The 21,659-nt window shown below is 40.1% G+C and overlaps 1 protein-coding gene and 1 long non-coding RNA gene across 4 annotated transcripts in view; one reads left to right on the top strand and one right to left on the bottom strand.

Annotated features, from left to right (window-relative positions):
• The window catches only part of LOC103160176, a 136,403-nt gene extending 132,541 nt beyond the window's left edge, over positions 1 to 3,862 (bottom strand). For all 3 annotated transcript variants that reach the window (XR_003480924.2, XR_004772169.1, XR_003480923.2), the window contains exons 1-2: positions 3,695 to 3,862; positions 2,333 to 2,403 (exon numbers count right to left, since the gene is read on the bottom strand). This is a non-coding gene — a long non-coding RNA (uncharacterized LOC103160176). The remainder of the gene's footprint in view (positions 1 to 2,332; positions 2,404 to 3,694) is intronic.
• A 2,869-nt stretch (positions 3,863 to 6,731) lies between these two features.
• LOC100761052 (histone PARylation factor 1) lies at positions 6,732 to 21,156 on the top strand. The gene is made up of 8 exons (XM_027394083.2): positions 6,732 to 6,749; positions 7,014 to 7,173; positions 8,660 to 8,849; positions 9,940 to 10,038; positions 14,081 to 14,231; positions 17,311 to 17,398; positions 18,880 to 19,052; positions 20,914 to 21,156. Exons 1-8 carry the CDS (start codon positions 6,732 to 6,734, stop codon positions 21,043 to 21,045), a joined length of 1,011 nt encoding a protein of 336 aa, XP_027249884.2. The 3' UTR covers positions 21,046 to 21,156.
• Positions 21,157 to 21,659: the final 503 nt, after the last annotated feature.

Raw genomic sequence — 21,659 nt, forward strand, 5'->3', positions numbered from 1 at the left:
GTGTGTGTGTTGTGGTTAGGAAGATGATTCAATGGGTAAAAGTCCATTGAGCTATATCCCTCAACCCCCTTTTACCTTCTTAGTTTTAAGTTGCACAGGCTGACCTTGAACTCACTCTGTATTTCAGGAAGGCTTTGAAATTGCAAACCTCAGCTTTGGCCTCCTGAGTAACTGGGATTGCAGTCTTGAGCCACTCAATCTGACTTGGTGTACATTTCTTTTAACACATCATATTGTAGTTCTCTTGGGGAAAATCAGAGGTCCTGGCAATCACCAATTAACAGTCTTACTTTAATATGCAGAATTTTAAAAACAGATGTTGTGACAGTTCATCTTGACTGAGGATGTCTGGGAGATTAATAAAGCATACCTCTGGGGTTAATCATTGGAGATGATTGGATACTGAAAACTGACCTAATCAGATTAAGCCCTTGGTGAATTCAATTTCAATGGCATTATTGGGAGCTGGGGGAAATCGGGGAACTGGGGAGGCTTGGGGAAGTATGACCCTGGGGACATGCCTCTGAAGAGTCCATCATGTTCCAGAGCCCTCCCCTTTTGGTCCATTTTCTTCTAGGCTGCCATGAGACAAGGAACTTTCTCCCACTCCAGCCTTCCACCATGACATATTGCTTCACTATGGACCCAGAAACACAGAGCCAAGTCATCATGAACAGAAAACATAAGCCAAGAGAAATCCTTTTCCCTCTCTCAAGTTGTTTCTCTTGGGTATTGATGTCATCATGATGGAAAATTCATGTAATACAGAAGTTCATCAGGATCATCCCTAATGACAATATCTACTCTAAAGCATATAAAACATGGAATAAAATATACTGTCCTCAGAGGTGGGAAGAGATGTGAACGGGGGCATCATCAAGTCCATTCAGGGTCAGAATAAAATGAAAAGAAGAAGAGAGGATTCACTCTCACACTCCTCAACCTCCTCCTATCATCTTCTCCTTCTCCTTCCCCCTTCTTCCTCCTCCTCTTCCTCTTTCCCCACTCCATTCCCTCCCCATAGCCCCTGACAGACTTCTTGAGCTTTGTCATCCATCTTCTCCTGTGCTCAGTGACCCTAGTTGTCATTCCTGCGGTCTGGAACTACACTCCTCAGCACCAGTACCCTGGCTTTCAGGACTTCAAACTACAGGTGTCGGCTTTCTTGGGTTCCCAACTTGGAGAAAACTGTTTGTGGGACTTCTCAGCCATTTTGTGAACTGAATGGATGAATAGATTATAGACAGACAAAGGATAAATATCTGTGGGTTGCAAGTTGCTGCCAAGGGCCATGTCTGGGTTTGTGGTCCTGCTGCAGCTGGTGGGGGTTGGTGAGGACTTCCGTGTAGCAGGCTTTTCCTTTTATGCCACCAACCAGCTCCCAAATCATGACACAGAGACTTATTATTAGTTACAAATGCTCGGCTGGCCTTAGCTTAGGCTCATTTTTTGCTAGCTCTTACAACTTAACTTGGTTATCTTTTTGCCTTGGGGATTTTTGCCTTTCTTTCTGTGTGTCCTACCTTCCTGTTTCTCGAGTCTGGCTGGCTTGGTGGCTGCCTGGCTTCTGGACTCAGGCATGTCCCTCTCTTTCTCCCTTGTTCTCTCCTTCTTCTCAAGAGTAGATTTCTCCTTGTACTTATTATCTCTGCCCACCAGCTCTGCCTATCCCTCTCCTGCCTAGCTATTGGCCATTCAGCTTTTTATTAGACCAATCAGGTGCCTTAGGCAGGCAAGGTGCAAGAGCAACACATCTTTACATAATTAAACAAATGCAGCACAGAAAATGTAACTCATCTTTGCATCATTAACAAAGACAGCATAAACAAATGTACACATCTTGGGCTAGTTAAAATAATATTCCACGAGACTTCCTCCCAGAGACCTTTACTCAGGGGCAGTTGGGCTCTTGACCAATACTGCAGAAAAGAATTTCAGGACAAGTCAGTGTGAAGCAAAGCTGGAACTCATTAAGAAAGGAGCATAAGCACACAGAGAAACTAAAAGGGTGGTTGGTAAGAGCATCTGTTTGCTTTCTATCGCTGTAATAAACACCATGACCCAAAACAGCTTGAGAAGGAAAGGGTTTATGTTCTCTTACAGCCCACAGTCCACAGTGAAGGGAAGACAGAGCAGGATCTCATGTGGAAACTTGGAGGCGGTTACTGAAGCAGAGACCATGGAGCTGTACTGCTTATTGATTTGTTCTCATGCCTGGCTCAGTTTACTTTCTTATAGGACCGAGGACCACCTGCCTAGGAGTGGCACTGCCCTCAGTGTGCTGGATACTCCTGCATCAACCATTAATCAAGAAAATACCTCCCAGACTTACCTACAGGCATTTGACAGGGGTGTTGTTCCAATTGAGGTGCTTCTTCCCAGATGACCCTAGCTTGTGTCAAGCTGTCAAAACAAAACAACAAGAATAAAACTATGCATAGCAATAAGAGACACACATTAATGTCTTTTAAAACTCTAAATTTTATATATAGCTTTTGAAATTATATTGCTCAAAAGATATAATGTATAAACACTCCCAAAGATTAAAGTTTCAATATTAAAGGAATTAATTTATGTAATTTTCTCATCTTAAAGAACCTCATTTTGTAAATGAAATTACAAGGTATTTTAAGAGGTGCACTGCTAAGGTTTATGAATGAGATAAGGTCAATATCAGAGGTCATAGGGGCCAAAAACAAACATGCTGGTCATAAGCATGGTTTACTGTTTCCATACCCATGTTTCAAATAGCTCTCAGAAAAGGAGGTAGAATCACTTGAAAAGACTATATTACCAGTCTTGAGTAGTCTTTTCAAGTTTTGTTAGGCATGTTGAAATTCTTTAATCTAGTGAGAAACATGCACCAGATGGAAGGACTGTTATAGTTTTGACGTTCTTTTACTTTTTCCCTATCTTTCATTCCTGCATCAGTTATACACACGGTAACAGCTGTGCACCTGCTTAAAACCTAAGGATAAGGGCTAGAGAGACTGCTTAATGGTTAAGACTAACACACTGCCCTTATGCGGCATTCATTTCGGGTGTCTCACAACCTCTTGTGACTCCGGAGAATCCGATGCCTACTTTGGCTTCTGTGGACACGTGCTAAAAATATGGACACATAACTAAAAATAAAATAATGTTAAAATTTAGGGCATGTTCCACAAAATGAGAGTACACAAATTATGAATAATGAAGTACAGACTCCATCTCAAGAATGGGGAACAGGGCATTGCTGGGACGGTGATGGAACAGTGTGTCTTCCAAACTATATTGTTTCTAAAAATCAGGTTCTGATTTTTAAACTCTGGGTGCAACCCGAGATTGTACCTTTTAAACTAGCTCTCTGTGGGGCGGGGGGATGTGTCGCTGGTGTTCAGGCCCTACACTAAGCACAGCCGAGATGTAAAAAGCAAATTATATTAAGAATGAATGAGAGAGAAACGAAAGCAGAAAGAGTAAAGATGGGAAGATACAGGGAAAGAAAAGGAGAGCGAGAGAGGAAAGAAAAAAAAGATGGATTTACTTCTCGAAGATTAACAAAAGCGGAATTGACGATACACAGTAATTGTGTAACAGGGAAGGGTAAAGGATGGGGTGCAAAAGACCAACTCTTTAAATGAACATAAAAGAAGAAAACGAAAATGCTGAAGTGAGGCGGCATCACAGGAGACACCTGGCCAGCAGTATGCACCTGAGGACGAAGTTTGGAGCGCGTCAGGGGACCCAAATTCGATCATCTCTGGAGCACCCGGCCTGGGTCCTGGACAGTGGACAGGCCCTGGTGGCACCTCAGGGGTCAGGGCACGACAGACCCGCACCCAGGGGGCGGGGCCTGTGCCCTCCCACTCCGCCTCGGGGGGCGGAGTCTGATCTCTAAATTGGCCGGAGTCGTTCCTCTCCAGCTCCTGCCGGCGTCCCCGGGCGCAGTTCCCGCGCAGCGATTCGGCCGACCCACCATTCACACATCCATTCATGAGTTCAGCCACCTGATGGAAACGGAGGTCTGGCGGGCCCAGCGGATTGTGGAGGAACTGTCAAGGAGACGGGACCCACGCGAGCGCGCACTTCACCCTCAACTTTTTGCTTGGGCTTAACGCTGGATTTAGCAAGTCCTGGAGTTGTTAAAGACGACCCTTGTTTGTTTGAGACAGGGTCTGTTTTGTAGCCCCGGCTGCCCTGGAACTCTTTTATGTGAGGAGGCTGGCCTCGAACGCTCAGAGATCCGCCTGCCTCTGTCTGTCTCTGAGTGCTGGGATTAAAGGCGTGCGCCACCATGCCCTGCCGCAGGAAGACTTTAAGGCAGCCCGGTCTTGAAAATCTTTCTTGATGGCAGAGAAGAAAAATAAGAGATCCTTTGACATAAACTGTAAGGGATGCAATGAGTGATGAAGTGGCCAGTCTGGACTTTTTACATGATTTCGTGCGTTCCCTGAGCATCCAGTAGCTAATAAGAGGAATTAAGCAGGAAAACTAAAGTTTAACAAAAATTGTTCTAGTGGAATTTTAAACTGGTTAGGTAAGATGAGGCTGTGGTTAAGGCTTAACGGATAGCAGACGGTGCTTATATTTTTCACACTGGGTCGAGTTTTCTCACATCAAGTTAAAAATGAAGTCTAAAGAGAGCAGCTGTCTCAAATTCTACGTGTTAGGAATGTGAGGATTTTGAAACTCATTGGCTTAAAGCAGATCCGAGAAGTCTCTTAAAGTTACAGTGGGCTGCTTTGGCAGAATAACTGGCTTAACTAGAAATAAGGTTGAAGATGATCTGGTGGAGTGTTTATAGCAGGCAATAATAGCTGGCATCAATTATCTGCCAGGACTGTTTTATTTTGAAATAGAGCTATTCCTTATTAAAGAAAAGAAAAACTATGAAAACAAATACTACCATGTCTTTAGATGAGACTACAAAGCACAGAGAGGTTAAGTAGCTTGCCCCAGGTGACAGCTGGAAATTAAGTCAGGAGTCAACTCAAAAGCCAGAGTGTTAGCACACACTTACATTCCCAACACTTGTCAGGCAGAGGCGATGGGATCAAAACTCCAGGGTCATTATCAGCTACACTGCAAGTTCAGGGCCACCCTGGGCTACCAGTTTACCCTGTCGTAAACAAGGTCCAATGTGATGGCTCAGTGGGTAATAGCACTTAACCACCATCCTGATGACCTGAATTCAATCCTTGGGACTCATGTTGAGTTGGGGGGGGGCGTGGGGGAAGTGACCAAAATATATTGTATTTAATAAATTTAAATTAAAAAAATAGCTTTGAAGATAAAACACTACCACATCTCTGCATCCACTCACCTATGTTCCTTATCCTTTCTGCCTAAACTACCTGCTGCTTCTAGTCACTTTATCACCCTGAATTTGAGTTTTCACTTGCCTTTTAGAGTTTGTTGTTTTCTTTAAAAAGCTATTATGGTACATCTTGTTTTATTGCTGTAAAGAGACACTGTGACTATAATAACTTTTATAAAACATTTAATTGGGGCTAGCTTACAGTTTCAGAGGTTTAGTCCATTATCATCAGGGCTGGAAGTGTGGTGGGGTGCAGGCAGACATGGTGCTGGAAAAGTAGCTGGATGTTCTGCATCTCGTTCACGGGCAGCAGGAAGAGAGACTCTAGGATTGGGATGGGCTTTTTGAAATCTCAAAGCCCACCCCCAGTGACATACTTCCTCTAACAAGGCTACACCTACTCCTTTCAAATAGTTCATAATTGAGCCTTGTTGTCTAACTATACTCCCCTTTATTTAGTGTACTCCATTGTTTGAAAGCCCTGTAACTATCCATTCCCCTGTCAGTTGGCATTTAAATCCCTAAGGACAGTGCCATGGTGAACAACCATGCCATTTGATTTGTAAATACACCAGGTAGACTTTGATACATATTAATAGACCTGGGCCTCTGAGAAAACATAATTATCAGAAACACTTAGGTGAAAGTTCTCAACTCTAGTATAATTGACATTGAGTGCAGCCCTCCTGTGCATTGTACAGTGTTGAGCATTGTCCCCAGCCTCTGCACCACTAGATGCCACTAGCCCTGAGAGGGTTATATGTCCAGTTACCCTCTGTTCAGAGCCAGGTCTGGGTTGAAAGGAGGACTGTGATGGGAATAATATACTCCAAATGCATGTTTCCATGGCAGGAATGAGTCAGCTGTCTAGTAGCATCCTCAAGCCTAGCTTGTTTACGTTGCACGGGTGCTGGAAGATGCAAAGAATAGCAAGTCTTGGCATTACAAAGCCTTTTCTGAAATAAGTGGTTGGTTTTCGATCAGAGTTTATTCTCATTAACTTTAGCATCTCTCCCCTCATTTTGTTTGGAGTGTTAAAAGGGAAGCCCCCAGTTGTAAATGGAAGGTTCACAATGATTGTGGTTAGAATACAAAGTAATTGGTTTCATCCTGGCTTCTTTGTACATATGTGCCATTGTACATTTTTTTTATTTGCTGTTTTTTAAGATGGTTTCACTGTATATCCCATGTTGGCTTTGCCCAGGCAATCATCTTTAGTGCTGATTATGGAGTAATGAAATTCTGCCTTTTTGACAATTTTTAAAATTTTTCTTTTGTGTTTCTGCTACCATGGAGAAGCATATTTAAAGACATGCTGTGTGTAGGTATTACTTGACCACCATGTAAACTATTTCTACTTTGTATGAAAGAATTCCTAGGATTTTATTTATAAATGTCATTTTTTAACATATATTAAAATGGTGCTCAAAAGATGGCTCAACAGTTAAGAGTATGCATTGGTCTTTCAGAGGACCCAGGTTCAGTTCCTGATATGTTGGGCAGCTCTCAACATCATATAACTCCAATACAGGTAGCCACATAACCCCAACACAGACATACACACATGTACATAATTCACAATAATAAAAGTAAATCTTTAGAAAAAATGTATGTAGTTCATAGAAACTAACCAACTATAGGTGATAATTGGTATGCAAGGTGAGTTGCTAGGGGTTTCTTATGGAGAACTAAAGTTATATATGCCAATTTCCAGCGTGAGAAGACAGTTGAAGTGAAGAAAAGTAAATCCTGTGAAGCCGATGTCTCCAGCGACCTTCGAAAAGAAGTCGAAGACCTTTATAAGCTTTCCCTGCCTGAAGATTTCTATCACTTCTGGAAGTTCTGTGAAGACCTTGATCCTGAAAAGCCAGCTGGTGAGTTCCTTTGTGCTTCTGTGACTGGAAGAGATGATAGGACACTGGAGGAAAGACAGAACCAACTCATAGAGAAAGGGGATTGCAATCAGGTATGGTGACACATGCCTATTACAGTCTCCGAAATTAGGACACTGGTTTGAGAGTTTAACGAGTTTCAGGCCAGCCTGGGCTACACAGTGAGATCATATCAAAAAAAGAAGACAGAGGAACATTCCCACAGTTTGTAATGAGAGCTATGTTGTCAAAGAAACAAATTAATACTTAACTGTAGTCAGTTTTTATGGCTGTGACCTGAGAAAAACAGCCTGGCAGGAAGACAGAGTTATTTGGAGTCATGGTTTTAAAGGTTCCTGACCCTGGTTAGTTGACTTTCTTGTTTGGGGGCCTGTGATATGTTATGCCAGAGGGATGTGTTGGGAAACTTGTGTACATCTTGGCAAACAGAAAGCAAAGAACATTAGGGTGCAAGAATCATAGGATAGGATGGAACCCTTCAAGTCATTGACCACTTCCTCCGGCCAGACCTTACCTCCTACTGGCCAGGTCACTTCTCAGTAATGTCACTAGCTGGGGCCCATGCTTTCAGTACATGAGCCTTTTTAGTTTAACGTCATACTCAAACCATAATGCTATAATATGCTACTGTCACCTATTGGCAAAGGCAATCGGTTTCAGGATATTCCTCCATGTACGTGTAAAGGAAAATTAGCAGTTGCATAAACTTGTCTTATAGACTAAGTAAACTAAGAATTTTCTTCAAGGATATTTACTGAGGGGTGGAGGGCTTAATGCTTGATTGTATCCTTCCTAGAAAAGCTGCAGGCACTGTGAGATTATCAGTTTGCACATCTGCACAGCCTTCATGGCACTGTGGTTTTCTTACTCTGCCCCCATGGTTGTGAAAACAGATGGAGTCATTGAGTGTTATGGTCCACAGTGTAGCTGAAAGTCAACAGAACCTGGAGTGCCCACTGAGGAGAAGGAAAGAAAATGGTTTTTTCTATCGTTGACCTATGTTGTCTCCCCCATAATCTGTGTATTTGTAGCTAATAGTGGATAGCAGTGAGGCAAGGGAAATGTGTGGCTCTTAGGCCTAAAAGAATGCAGAGCAGCTTGGCTTGGGCTACATGAGGGACAGGAATGTTTCAAATGTTAAGCTACTTCAGTAGTAGGTTTAGAGGGAATTCTAAATTTAGTGCCACATTTCTGTTAAACATTCTTCCATTGAGCAAAAACACTTTTACAGATTTTAAAAGCATTCTTTAAAACAACTTGCTTAAGAATTATTTGGAATCAGGAGGCAGGGGGAAGTGAACCTCTCATTTTGAGGCCAGCCTGGTCTACACGGTAAATTCCATAACAGCCAGGGCTACACAGAAAAACCCTGTCTCAAAATAAGAGAAAAAAAAAAAAAGTGATGAAAGGCATTATTTCCTACTTGCCTCTAGAAAGTGTTGCCTGAGTAAACTTATTTTCCTTATAGATGCACTTGCCACAAGCCTTGGACTTCGGTTAGTGGGTCCCTATGATATCCTTGCTGGGAAACATAAAATGAAGACAAAATCCACAGGCTTGAACTGTAATCTTCACTGGAGGTTTTACTATGACCCTCCTGAGTTCCAGACCATTATTATTGGAGATAATAAAACTCAGTACCACATGGGGTATTTCAGGTAAAAGATCATCTCTCTCTCTCAAATACAGCTGCTTTGGTATCAATGAGTCTTCCAGCCCTTCACTGGCATCCCCAAGGAAAGACTTGTTTCCTCTTATGGTGGCTCTGTGGTTTACCTATTGTTCTGGCTATCCTTCACCTCTGTAGCCTGCCTAGGCTGGTGAACTCTTTACATTAATCTTCCCTGATCTCTTTTTCTCTTCCAATATAAAGTTTTGTCCTTTGGGGATCAGAAGAGCTTGTTTGAAGCCCAAATAAGATGATGTAAACCAGTTGTTTGACTTAAACCATGCACTTCCAGGGGCCAAAGGACTCAAAAGATTGGTCCTGCCATTTATTATCTTGATGAGGGTATGCCAGTCAGTGGTGACTGTGGTCTTTCTGTGACTCAGTTTCTTAAAATTACAGAGATAATAGCATATATTTGATAGGAATATTATGAGAATGAAGGGAATGCCCGCAGATAGGTAAACTGTTAGCAGATAGGGTAATGTGAAAAATAGCTTGTGCACATGTAGCAGTAGTCCTGTGTTGTAAAGTCAAAGTGAAGTAATAGAAGAAAAGATGAGTCATGGCTACAGAGAAGTACTGTACAGAACACTCGTGGGGCTGAGAATGGGGTCAGATGGATTTTGTTCTTGGTTTTGACACTAATTGGCTGCTAGAACCTTAGCCAAGAATCTACTGGTTTCTTCAATTTTAAAATAAAATATACATGAATAAGATTCTTCAATTTTTTTTATAATCTGTCTTGTTTATTTTTGGCTTTTACTCCACTTTTTCTTCTTGTTCCCCCCCCCCCCCCGTAATAAATTGTAAAATTAAGGTGATCAGTTGTTTGTAACACTCTGTTCACAGACTTTCTTTCCCATCTTTTATATTTGAGAAAAAATAATTAGGTACTAAGAACCCTGGCTTTGTGTTCTGATAGATAAGATTTTTCATAGACAGTCTGGAGATACTTGGAGCTTAAACCTAGTAAGCTTATTCTGCTTTTTACAGGTGCAATTTGTCTATAGACTTAATTTTCTGAGTGTTGGATCATAAATTCCTGGCAGCTAAATTTTTATTATCTTTTGTTAAAACAGGGATTCTCCTGATGAACTTCCAGTATATGTTGGTACAAATGAAGCAAAGAAAAATTGTATAATTATTCAAAATGGAGACAATGTGTTTGCTGCCATCAAGTAAGAAACTGTTTCACTTCAGTTCTCTTTTGGTCTCTCTGTTGCATGTCTACACCACATTACAGAGTAGGGTTGTGGTGATGCCAACACGGCAGATTTCTAGGACTCACTTCTGTGACTTCTGAGGCTAGCAGAAGTTTTGCTGCTTGTCATCAAAAGCTTTTGTAACTTATTTAATGGATGTATCGCTTGATTCTGGTTGAGCTCTGTACATGTGGTGGAACATGGTTTTAGCATGTCAAAACCTCTGGGTTTTATCCCCTACATTGCAAAAGTGCGTGAGTAGTATTTAGTCTTAATTTCATTCAGAGTTTTTAACTAGACATTACATTTAAACAGTGCCATGAAGAGTTTATTGTAACTGCAATATAGTTCAACTGAACAGTTTCTAAGAGTGCGGTAGGTATTTATGAAAGAGCTACTAACACAAGCTGAACCTCCAGGGATAACAGTTGTATGATGACTGTCTTGTCAGTGGCATTTGTCTTTGCTGTATCAAGAAGCAAGGAAATGAACTGCTCAAGTATCTCGAGAGCTGTAACTTTGATCTGCAGTTATGCCAGAAAAATCAGTGCCCTGTCCTCTGCCACTCAACCTCATGAAGCTAAGGATGAGGTACTGAGATCTCATCTGCAGCTGTCTCTACAGCTTATACAAAGTGGGATTGCAGAAGCATGGCCACTACTTCCTATCCCCTCTGCCTTTCAGACTTGAAAGAGTTCTGCTTGGGATAAGCCAGGTTCCCATGTGGAATCAGCTTTAAAAAAAAAAAAAAAAAAAAAAAACAAAGGGCATGGGAAATACACCAATTTTTCATGTAGGAAGGGGTTAGAATCCAGCTGAATGAACCAACTAGTATTGGCCACATACATGATTTAAAGTCATTTGTTAGTAGGTATGCAATTTACATTGCATTTTATTCAACAAGGTAACCTTTATTACATGAAATAGACTGTGTTTTGCATGACTCTAAAGAGCTCTTATTCATGTGACTTAACAGTATAATTTATTATTATTAAAGAATTCAAACCAAGTCCACCCAAAGTTACCAGTATTCTATGCTGTGTACACACTGGTACACATGAGGGACAGCCACAGCTTGTTCTTTCTCTGCTAAGACCTGATTTTTATGTATAGTTTGCTTGCTTGGCATTTGTAACTGGTGTAGGTTTTCCCCCCACTGGGGTTGGTTTTTTTATTGTTTTGTTTTTGAGTACTGGGGCTGAGCCAGGGCCATGAGCAGCCAAGACAAGTGCCTATTACTTGCGTTATATCCTTGGCACTGATACCATTCTTCTAAACCTTTAAGATTTAGTGTTCAATTTAAGTTGGCATTGTCTTTATTGGAAATGTAGTTGTTACTGGCTCTTATGCTAGCACCTAAGCCCCATGAGGGCAGGGGCTGTGTCTTTTGCATGATACTATTCCCTAGTAGATGCTCTATAAGTCACCTTAAAAACATCATAGCATATAAATGTATCTTTTAAAAATACCCAGTGCTGGGGACCAACCTCAGGGCATTACACTTGCAAGGCAAATGCTCTACCACAGAACTAACTCTGTAACTCCCCAAGTCTTAGTAGTCTTTTTTTTTTTTTAAACACTTTATTTATTTGTTATGTATACAACATTCTACTTCCATGTATATCTCACACCAGAAGAGGACACCAGATCTCATAATCTGGATGGTTGTGAGCCACCATGTGGTTGCTGGGAATTGAACTCAGGACCTCTGGAAGAGCAGCCAGTGCTTAACCTCTGAGCCATCTCTCCAGCCCGCTTAAGTAGTCTTAATATTTTAAAACAATCCAAGTTCTAGATTATTTGTGTCTGTTGTATAAGACTCAAAAGCTAAAGAAATTCGAATTAAGAAAGCAGTGTCAATAAAGGTTAGGCAATGACAATGACCAATGATTGTCAGGATCTAAGAACCTTACTGATACCAGTGTTAATTGGTAAAACCTTTATGGAAATCAATATGAAAAACACCTGAATACATCCATATTCCAAGATTTCTTAGCTGGTAGTTAACACCTACAGGTACTGTGCTAAGTACACATTAATGTCATTGAATAGGCTATGTATAGCTATAAAAAGGAATTTGATATTTATAAACATGTATTTATTATAAATTGCTTATAGAAGCAAATTATAGAAATAGTACATCTAGAAAAAGGAAGATAAGGTAAATATAAAACATCTGCATATTATAAATGCCATGACTTTGATTTGTTGTGAAGAGGACAAATAATGGGACAGAATGATTCTGGTTTTTTTTCCTGTCTAATGCATGTAGAAAATAATTTATACTCATAAACAGCAGGAGTGATATTTTGCCTTTCTTTCCTTCCATGAAACTAAATGCTACAATAATTTTAACCCCATGGACCTATGGTCCCTGACCTAAGGTCAGAAGTATTTGTAGTAATACAATGGTTTTGTGTTTTTGTTTGTGGATCAGTGGCACAAGAGAATTACTGTTGTCCCCTTTGTAAGAATCAGCATATTGACACTTACTGCGTTGGCAGTATTGCATTGTTCATCGTTCAGTACATGCAGCTATGTTTCAGGACATCAGTGATGCACATCTCCAGGTGCATTAGGTTGCTGCAGGCCAGCATATCCTAACGGTGTACAGAATGAAATGGGAAATAGGAAGTACCTCTGCACATTGAATTAATGTGATTTGTGAGTTGAACTTTTACCTACTTTGGCTGAGAGGGAGTGACTGGCAAACTTTTATTTGGGCACAAGATCTTGCAGAGCAGGCATTTTTCTCAAACCAAAGAAATGACCAGTTATATTTTGTGTCATTATTAAAATTCAAGGTTTTTATTTAAAAATTGGGAAATACTAGTAAACACTATGGTGAGCTTGACAGCTTTTCACTGGAACTTCCTAATAGTCATGAATGTGATGTTTTTCATGTTGCATAATGGAATGAATGAACTTGGTGTAATGAGAAGTTTCAACACTAAGCTAACCACCACAGACTGCTGTAAAACATGTATCGGTAAAACTGCAGTGGGTCTAACAAAATTTTCATGATCACTTTCATGATCATGATCACCCTTTGCACATTGCACATCTTTAAACATGGAGCAGTGCTGAAGCTGATAGTAGCTCTGACTGGTATAGAGATGATCATAACAGCTTGACAGGTAAAGGGTCTTGGTGACTGCACAGTGCCTTACTCAGAATAATGAAGTGTTTTAGTGAAGGAACAGTGGATGTGTAGATGTGTCTAAGGGAGAGACAGAGTACTTGAAGGCCCCCTAGCCTCCACAGTGCTTAAGGGTAGGATTCATTCCCATTTTGATGGGACCAGATTTAATGGTTAATGTATTCTCTTAATATACAGTCCATGGTGATTACACAACTGTGCTGCAATGAGGAGGTGCTGATTTTTGTGGTTTGGGTCTACATGGCATATAATCTGACATTAGTATCCTTTGTACCTCAGTTTCCTCATATATAGAGAGGAGTGAAAAATTACATGGTCTAAATGACTACTGCAAATCCCTAATGTAGGCAGCAAAAATTAGTCAGTTTATTCCAGGAGTGTGCTACTTTTTTATTTTTATTAAAAATAAAAAATCCTTTTCCTTGTGAGCCAGGCAGCTCTCTCCAAGGCAGTATGCCATATCTTTTTGTTGTTTTTCAAGACGGGATTTCTCCGTGTGGCTGTGGCTGTCCTGGAACTTGCTCTGTAGTCCAGGCTGGCCTTGAACTCACAGAGATCTGCCTGTCTCTGGCAGATCTTTAATCCACCCCTGGGGATTAAAGGCATGTGCCAACACCACCCGGCTCTGTATGCCACATCTTAATTTCCAGCAGTACAACTTAAAACTCAACCTTGGCTTTTGATTATGTTTGCCTCCAGTGTTTACAGTGAAGATACATAATACAGACATCTAACATGAGTACTGCTTATTCCTTGTTTGATGCAACTGTGAGGACTTCCATTTTCATTTCAGCTCCTTGACTTCTGTGTTTTAAATAGAGGCCAGCAATATAACTAAGGCTTTTGCTTCTTTTCCAGGTTATTTTTGATGAAAAAACTTAAAGAAGTAACAGATAGAAAGAAAACTAGTATTTTGAAAAACATAGATGAAAAACTCACAGAAGCAGCCAGAAAACTAGGATACTCACTGGAACAGAGAACCATGAAGATGAGACAGAGAGACAAGAAGGTAGGGTTCCACTCCATCGTTTGACTAGTGTGCTCTTGGCTCCTCCCCATCTGCACTGTGTACTTTTCTCTAGCCCTGTCCTAAAGAGAGCTACATGACAATCCCAGGGGCTGGAGCAGGGGTCAGGTCAGGTCAGCCTGCAGGTTGACTCATGTGGTCCTGTAAGTCATTCTGGTCTTTTTGGTGTTTTGCCAATGTGTATGTCTGTGTGAGGGTGTTGGATCTCCTGTAACTGGAGTTAGTTGTGAGTTGCCATATGGGTGCTGAGAATTGAACCTGGGTCCTCTGGAAGAGCAGCAAGTGCTCTTAACTGCTGAGCCACCTTTATAGTCCCTCATTCTGGTCTTTTAATCTTGTATTGGCCATTGTATAAAGGTATTTTAAATAAAAACAGCTTTGTACTTAATACTAAGCTTCATTTTTTGATGGGTGAGGTCTCGTTTTCATGCAAGGTACTTTAAGGGTGTCGTTCTATACTTGATGACCTAAGACAGCAAAGGCAGCTTGCTTTTTAGAAACAGTATGGTTTAAGATTTGTTCATTTTCTCAATTCCTCCTTGACCCTGTCAACATTTACTAGTGCCTGCAGAGTGAGAAAGTGTTTTATAAAGCAGCAAACAATTCTCAGTTTCTCGGGTCCTTTTGTTTTTTCAGTTATAAATCTGTAAGTCAACAGATAGGTAAAAGAATTCTGTTTTTTTTTTTTTTTTTTTTTTTTTTTTTTTTTTTTTTTTTCTTTTGTCGGCATTCCTCATAAGCACTGGGGGAGTGGGGGCTGGCATTCTCCTCCAGCCTTTCACGTTGTCTTCTGAAGTTGTTTTGTCCGAACATGCTCAGCCAAATGGCACCCTTACTATCTCTGAAGGAACTGGGGAAGAGTTCTTAGTGCACTTAGTTACTGGGGACCCTGCCTCACTCTGATCTTGATTCAGCCACAGACTGAACTGCTCTTTTAGTAACTCTCTTCAGTCCTAAAGAACAGAAATGGTTTCTAAAGATTTTGAGAGTAATTACAGTGATATTTAACACTTCGTATTGTTCTTTTACCTGTCTGGTTCTCAAGGGAAATCCCTTACCAGAAGAAAGGGCAATGAGCCTGGCCTAGCTACCATGCATTCTGAAGGTATCTTGACCAGACACTGAGCTTTTGTGGATTTTATTGGTCAGCAAGTTCTTTGCAAAGATCCTTGCTTATAATGAGCCGTTCTTTTTCTCTTATTCTGGCTGGTCCTGCGGCCCTTGTTAATGGCTAGAACTTAGTTCAGAGATTTCACTAATGCTTTCCTGCATCTAAAAATATGATTGAAACTTGTTTCATGTTGTGCTTATTTTGACTCCTCCCAAGTTTATATTCAGTATTTGTTTTTCATTAAAAGATAGCTAGTAACAAGGAAAATCATTTACAAGAAAATTAGGATTTTCTCATTCTATGTTGATAGGTACTTTCAGATCCCTTTTATGTATAATTTTTAATGTTACTGAGAGATCTTTATTTAATTCATAATTTTCTATTCCTGAAAAATTCAGCTCCAGTAGTATGTTGGTGACTTTGTCTTTGCATAGTAGTACAGAATCTGCATTGTAGTGTGTGACAGAGCATGATACAGCATTACACAGTGCATCAGTGTTTTCATGTAGATGGCACTTTGTAGTACTTGGAATACAAAGTCTATGTGAGTCACTACATTTGCCGTGCAAGAAATCTGTGCAGAGTTGGGAGAAAGTCTGCTTTTCTTCAAGTATTTTAGTTTTTGTTTTTACATTTAAGACTGAACTGCAACCATAAGTTAATCCATTGTAAAGATTAAAATAGAAGGCTATAATTAATTTTTCCTAAATCATGATCAGTGTCTAAAAATTTCTTTTGACTATCCTGCCCTTCAGGGTAGTTTAGCAAAAGATGACAGAGGTGGAGGGGAGGGCAAGCAGGAGGGTGGAGGTGAAGGAACTTTCCACACACCCGGGACTTAGGGAAAAATAGAGGGCATTTGAGGACTTTACTTTTCTTCTGTCCTGGAAGCTTTCACTAGACTACATAAACAAGTAGAATATTGAAGATACTTTACTAAAAGAACAAGGCCAAGTACATTGGTGCACGTTTGTAACCTCAGTACACAGGAGGCTGAGGCAGGAGGATCAAGAATTCAAGCCTGGCGCCTGGTGAGATGGCTCAGGAGTTAAGAACACTGGCTGCTCTTCCACAGGCCCAGGGTTTGATTCCCAGGAGGTTTATGGAGGTTCACTATCATCTGTAAGTAGGTCTAGTGGATCTGATCCCCTTTTCTGGTCTCTCTAGGCACCAGACATGCAAGTGGTATACAGACATACACATAAAATGGAAAAGTTGAAAACACAACAAAAAAGTAGAAACAAAGGAATCTAAAATATTGCTAAAAGTATGACTAAAAGAATGTTAACCAGGGGAGCTGGAGAGATGGCTCAGTGGTTAAGAGCACTGACTGCTCTTCCAGAGGACCTGGGTTCAATTCCCAGCACCCACATGGCAGCTCACAACTGTCCGTAACTCCTGTTCCAGGGCATCCACTACCCTCATAAAGACATTCATGCAGGCAAAATACCAATGTACATAAAATATAATAATAAAAAAAGAATGTTAACCAGGTTTATAATGGTAACTCCTATAGCTGGGCCTGTTTTCATCCTTGAAGATGAATGATTAGGTAAACTAGTCATGCAGTTTGTCTACAACGGCACCATATACTAGAACTATCCTGTTTTGCAGTTTACTAATGAGCCTAACTAAATTTTTCAGGTCAAAAATGGAATTCTGAATTTGGCAGTATTGAGAAGAGTTGTTTTCTACAAACTCCACCCTATTTCTGACCCATATATAAGACAAACTTGTAAATTTTTTTATAATTACTTCAAATGCTTGACTTCTGATTTTTAAGAATGTATTCTCCCCAGGATCCAGATTTACCGAGACAATGTCCCTGAATGCTCTGTGTGAAAATACCCTGGACTTATGTGTCTGTTGTGGTGGGGAGTCTTCTGTTCTTTTGGGTCTGTTTTCTTGGTCTCATTTTGTGTTTTTTCCATTTTTTTTTCTTGACTTTAGGTCGTGACAAAGACCTTTCATGGTGCAGGCTTGGTCGTTCCTGTAGATAAAAATGATGTTGGCTATAGAGAGCTTCCTGAAACAGATGGTAATTAATGTGTTTCATGTGTTAATGAGTATGTGTGCTTGTACACATGGAGAAAGTGTTCCCTTGTGTTGGGAAAAAGGTAGTTAGTTGTTAAAAGCGAAGTCAGGTTTCAGGTAGATGAATTAAAACTGCACTCATAGCTTGTTGACCTTTAACCTTGTCCTTTTCATCTGCAAATTAGAGATGTTCATTTCATAGGGGTATTCGGGATGTAAAAGGATATAAAGTTCTTAGTATGATGTCACATAATACTTGATGAAAGGTAATTACTTTTAAAATCTAAGAGATTTTAACCCATTGTTTAGGTTATTATTTCCAACTTGTTTTAGACATAGTAATAACTTTGACATAGTAATTGAGGGTTAAGTGTTTGGTTGCAGTCACGAACACTAGTTCTTTGTGAACATTTCAGCTTTCATATACCTGACATCCTACTTCATACAGTCATACAGAAAAACTTAGATGATGACACAAAATCTAGTTATTACTCTGCTGAAATCTTTTAACATTGTTCTGTTTCTTTACTGTGAGCACCCCTTTTGGCATTATTTCTGTTGCATAAATTTGAAAGAAAATCCAAGTTAGTACCCCCTCAAGTATTCCTGCCTCATTCACATGCCCACTTGTTCCTCAGAACTAGAAATGAGTCTTAGTAATTACCAGTCTTTAAGTGGTGTATCAAGCCAATAAGTTAGGATGTTTTGTGTGGCAATTTATATTTACTGTAGTTTTACTCTCCCCCTAGGAATTCACAGGGGGTGACTGGCTGAGGTGTTCAATAAGTGGCTCCTGAACACTTTATATGTGGCTGGTGCCATTGACAAATGACATAATTTAAATTTAAAATTTTGTTAAAAATTTTGTTTAAATTTATAACTTGAACCAGTATTAAACATTTTGTACTGATTTACGTTGAAATAGAGCTATATTAGAAGTTGGATATCCTTCGTTTCATATTTTGAGTTTGGGTGTAGGTGTGAGAGAGAGGAAAGAGGGAGAGGGAAGATGGAAGGAGAGAGAAGAAGGTAGGGGCTAACACATGCTCAGGGGTGCATATGGAGTCATAGGACAACTCTTGGGAGTTGTCATGCCACCTCATAGGATCTGGTAGTCAACCCAGGTGGCCAGGCGTATATACAGCACCTCTAACCCACTGAGCCCTATCACCAGCCCTCTCTTTTGAAATGTGATTCTATAAAAATGTGAATCATATATGCACCAATCCTATATATTCTCTCTCATACTGGTCCCTGTTCCCTGAAGGCAGGATTAATCAGTCCCTGTGGAAATTATGGCATCCCTTCTGCTTCAATCAGAAGTAATACTATGATTGACCTTCTGAATTGCAGCTTGTCAGATTATTAAGATGGCATCAGTTGAGTAGCAGTAGACAGAAGTAGTAGAAGACGTAGGAAAATCTACCATTAAAGATGGTTGTGTGATTTTGCATGTGCTATCTTTACATCATTGATTTCTTTCAGCTGACCTCAGAAGAATTTGCAAGGCAATTGTGGAGGCTGCAAGTGATGAGGAGAGACTAAAAGCATTTGCTCCCATTCAGGAAATGATGACTTTTGTGCAGTTTGCTAATGATGAATGTGATTATGGCATGGGGCTTGAATTAGGAATGGACCTCTTTTGCTATGGCTCTCATGTGAGTAAAAATTCTGCCTTTCCCCATTACTCCATGTCCACCACTCAGATTTGCACTGATATTCTTAAGTTCCAGTGCCGGCAAGACATGGACCCAGCTTTTTTTTTTTTTTTTTTGCTTTTCGAGACAGGGTCTAGAGAGCCACCTGCCTCTGCCTCCTGAGTGCTTGGATCAGAGGTCTGCACCACTACTACCTAGCTCCAGCTTGTATTTCAAATTGAACTTTTGAAGTAATTTTAAAGAAAAAGTTCTAAAACTGTTGGAAATCTTGTATTTTGGCAAACATATCAATATACTAGGGGCGTGTCATCTTTTGGGTGTGTATATATATAGGCTTGTGGGGATATATGTGGGAATGTACACACACCATTCCTTTGGTTCTGCTTCGGTGGTTATCTGATACAGTGTCTTACAATACTATTTTCAAATATTTTAATTAAAATATTGGAGCTAGTAGTCTATCATTATTTGTTCCTTAAGAAAATTAGCCATAACAGTGCTACTTTAACTGTAGGTGCCACAGAGTTGAAAGGCCCATAAGGCTTAGTTACAGTTTTAAATCATCCGTAGCTGTGTAAGGCTGGGCAGTCTTCTTAGTACCTTTTTATTTATTTTCCTCCTGTAAAATTGTCTTCTCATATACCATGCACATTTCTCATTTTATCTTAGTAAGTCATTGGTAGAATCTTCCCCAGACTCACAAAGACAGTCCCATTGCAGTGTCTTAAATCCATTATCCAAAAACTGCAAATGCTTGGGAGCCACCTGTAGCTGTTAAGAATGCAACCTCCCTCCCACCCAAAAAAGAATGCAGATTGCTTCAGCAGGTCAGAGATGGGGCCCTTATGGCACTAACATTCCTGTGTGACAGGAATGCCACACTGAAGAGCAAGACTAAGCCAGTAGCTCTCTCACTTCAGTGTGCATCAGTCATCTGGAGGCTTGTTTGCAGATTAGTGCTTCCCTATACCCCACTTTGAGTTATGGGGTAGGTCCTGAAAAGTTGATGTTACTGGTGGAGAACCCTGCTGTAAAACATGATACAGCGTTTCTCTACCTATGGTTGCTTGTTATCAGTAAAAAGTATTTAAAGTGTTAAACAGGCAGAATGACACAGTTGTCACAAAGGACCTAACCGGAAATACCATTGAGATGTGAAGTAGGTAAAAACAAACTTGATGGTTGTGAGAATCACATGAGGTACAGTATAAGTACTTAAATAAATGCTTACTATATGCCATCAAAAGAATGTAATGTTTCTGGACTTCCCACTAGTGTGAATATAATAGCAATACTGTAAAATCATTCAGTAAACCTAAGACTGAACTCTTAGCAGGGAAGAAGTGTCTACATGGTAGAGAATGAGTCTGAGAATAAAGGGGAAAGGCTGGAGCGATGGATCAGTTCTTCCAGAGGACCTTGGTTCCATTACCAGCATCCACATGGCAGATCACAACTGTCTGCAATTCCAGTTTCAGGGGATTTGACACCTCCTTGTGACTTCTTAGACACCAGTCAAATACATAGTACACATATAGACAAAACACATACACAAAAAATTATTAAAATAATGATGAGTGATTTGAACCCTATATTTAATATACTTACTATAGGGTCTATAAAAGAAAAAAGCTTCATATCATAACTAGTGAAAATAGTTAAGGAAAAAAAGCATTTAATGGCAGTTTGGGACAAAAGGGTTGATAAAACATAATGGACCACGGGAAATTTGTAATGGTTCTGAATTCCCGTCAAGATATGCTTTGGGGGGAGGGGAGGACTTTTCATTATATTATCAGCTGTACTTGCCATTTTCTCTGCTTGATTGTTTTTTTTGTTTTGTTTCGTTTTTGCTTTTCAGTATTTTCACAAAGTTGCTGGCCAGCTTTTACCTCTTGCGTATAATCTGTTGAAGAGGGATCTGTTTGCAAAAATTATTGAAGATCATCTGGCAAGCAGAAGTACAGAGAACATAGATCAGCTTGCAGGATGAGTGAGTTGCTCTGTCAGTGCAGTGTTTTGAAGTAGGACTGTCAGATGGGGCTTTGTTTTTAAGGAAGAGAAATAAATAATGGAAACATTTATTAAAAACTTTCATAATACAGCTCTTCCAGTGTTTTTCTTTCACATGCTAACAAATGACACTCTTAACTTCCTAGAAATTCTTTGGTTTCTAACACTTTTTTGAGTGCTGTCTCTAGTAGTAACATGTTTATATAAAATAGTGCTTGTCCAAATTCAAATAACCATCTATTAATTAGAAATACCAGATTAACTAAAAACACTCTGCTTTTAGTGATGTGACAGTCCCAAAAATATAGTTTTACTATAAGACTTTTTACATGCCCTGGAACTAATACGAATCCAACAAGATTATCACAAACAAATGAAATGGGAGAGCCAACTTTTCATCCATGTCACACAAACAAGCCTAACATGGAACTGTATCTCCAGAAGCCAAGCCAGCCTATGAGAGCCAAGTTAGGAACTGAACAAAAGACATGACCATTAACTCTGGAATCAAAGATTAGGTCAACCGTAGAGCACTTTGTCTAAGTGAGGTCCCAGGTTTGATCCCATGGCCCTACTAAACAAAATTATGTATAT

This window comes from Cricetulus griseus, assembly GCF_003668045.3.
Source record: "Cricetulus griseus strain 17A/GY chromosome 1 unlocalized genomic scaffold, alternate assembly CriGri-PICRH-1.0 chr1_0, whole genome shotgun sequence".
Classification (NCBI taxonomy): Eukaryota; Metazoa; Chordata; class Mammalia; order Rodentia; family Cricetidae; genus Cricetulus; species Cricetulus griseus.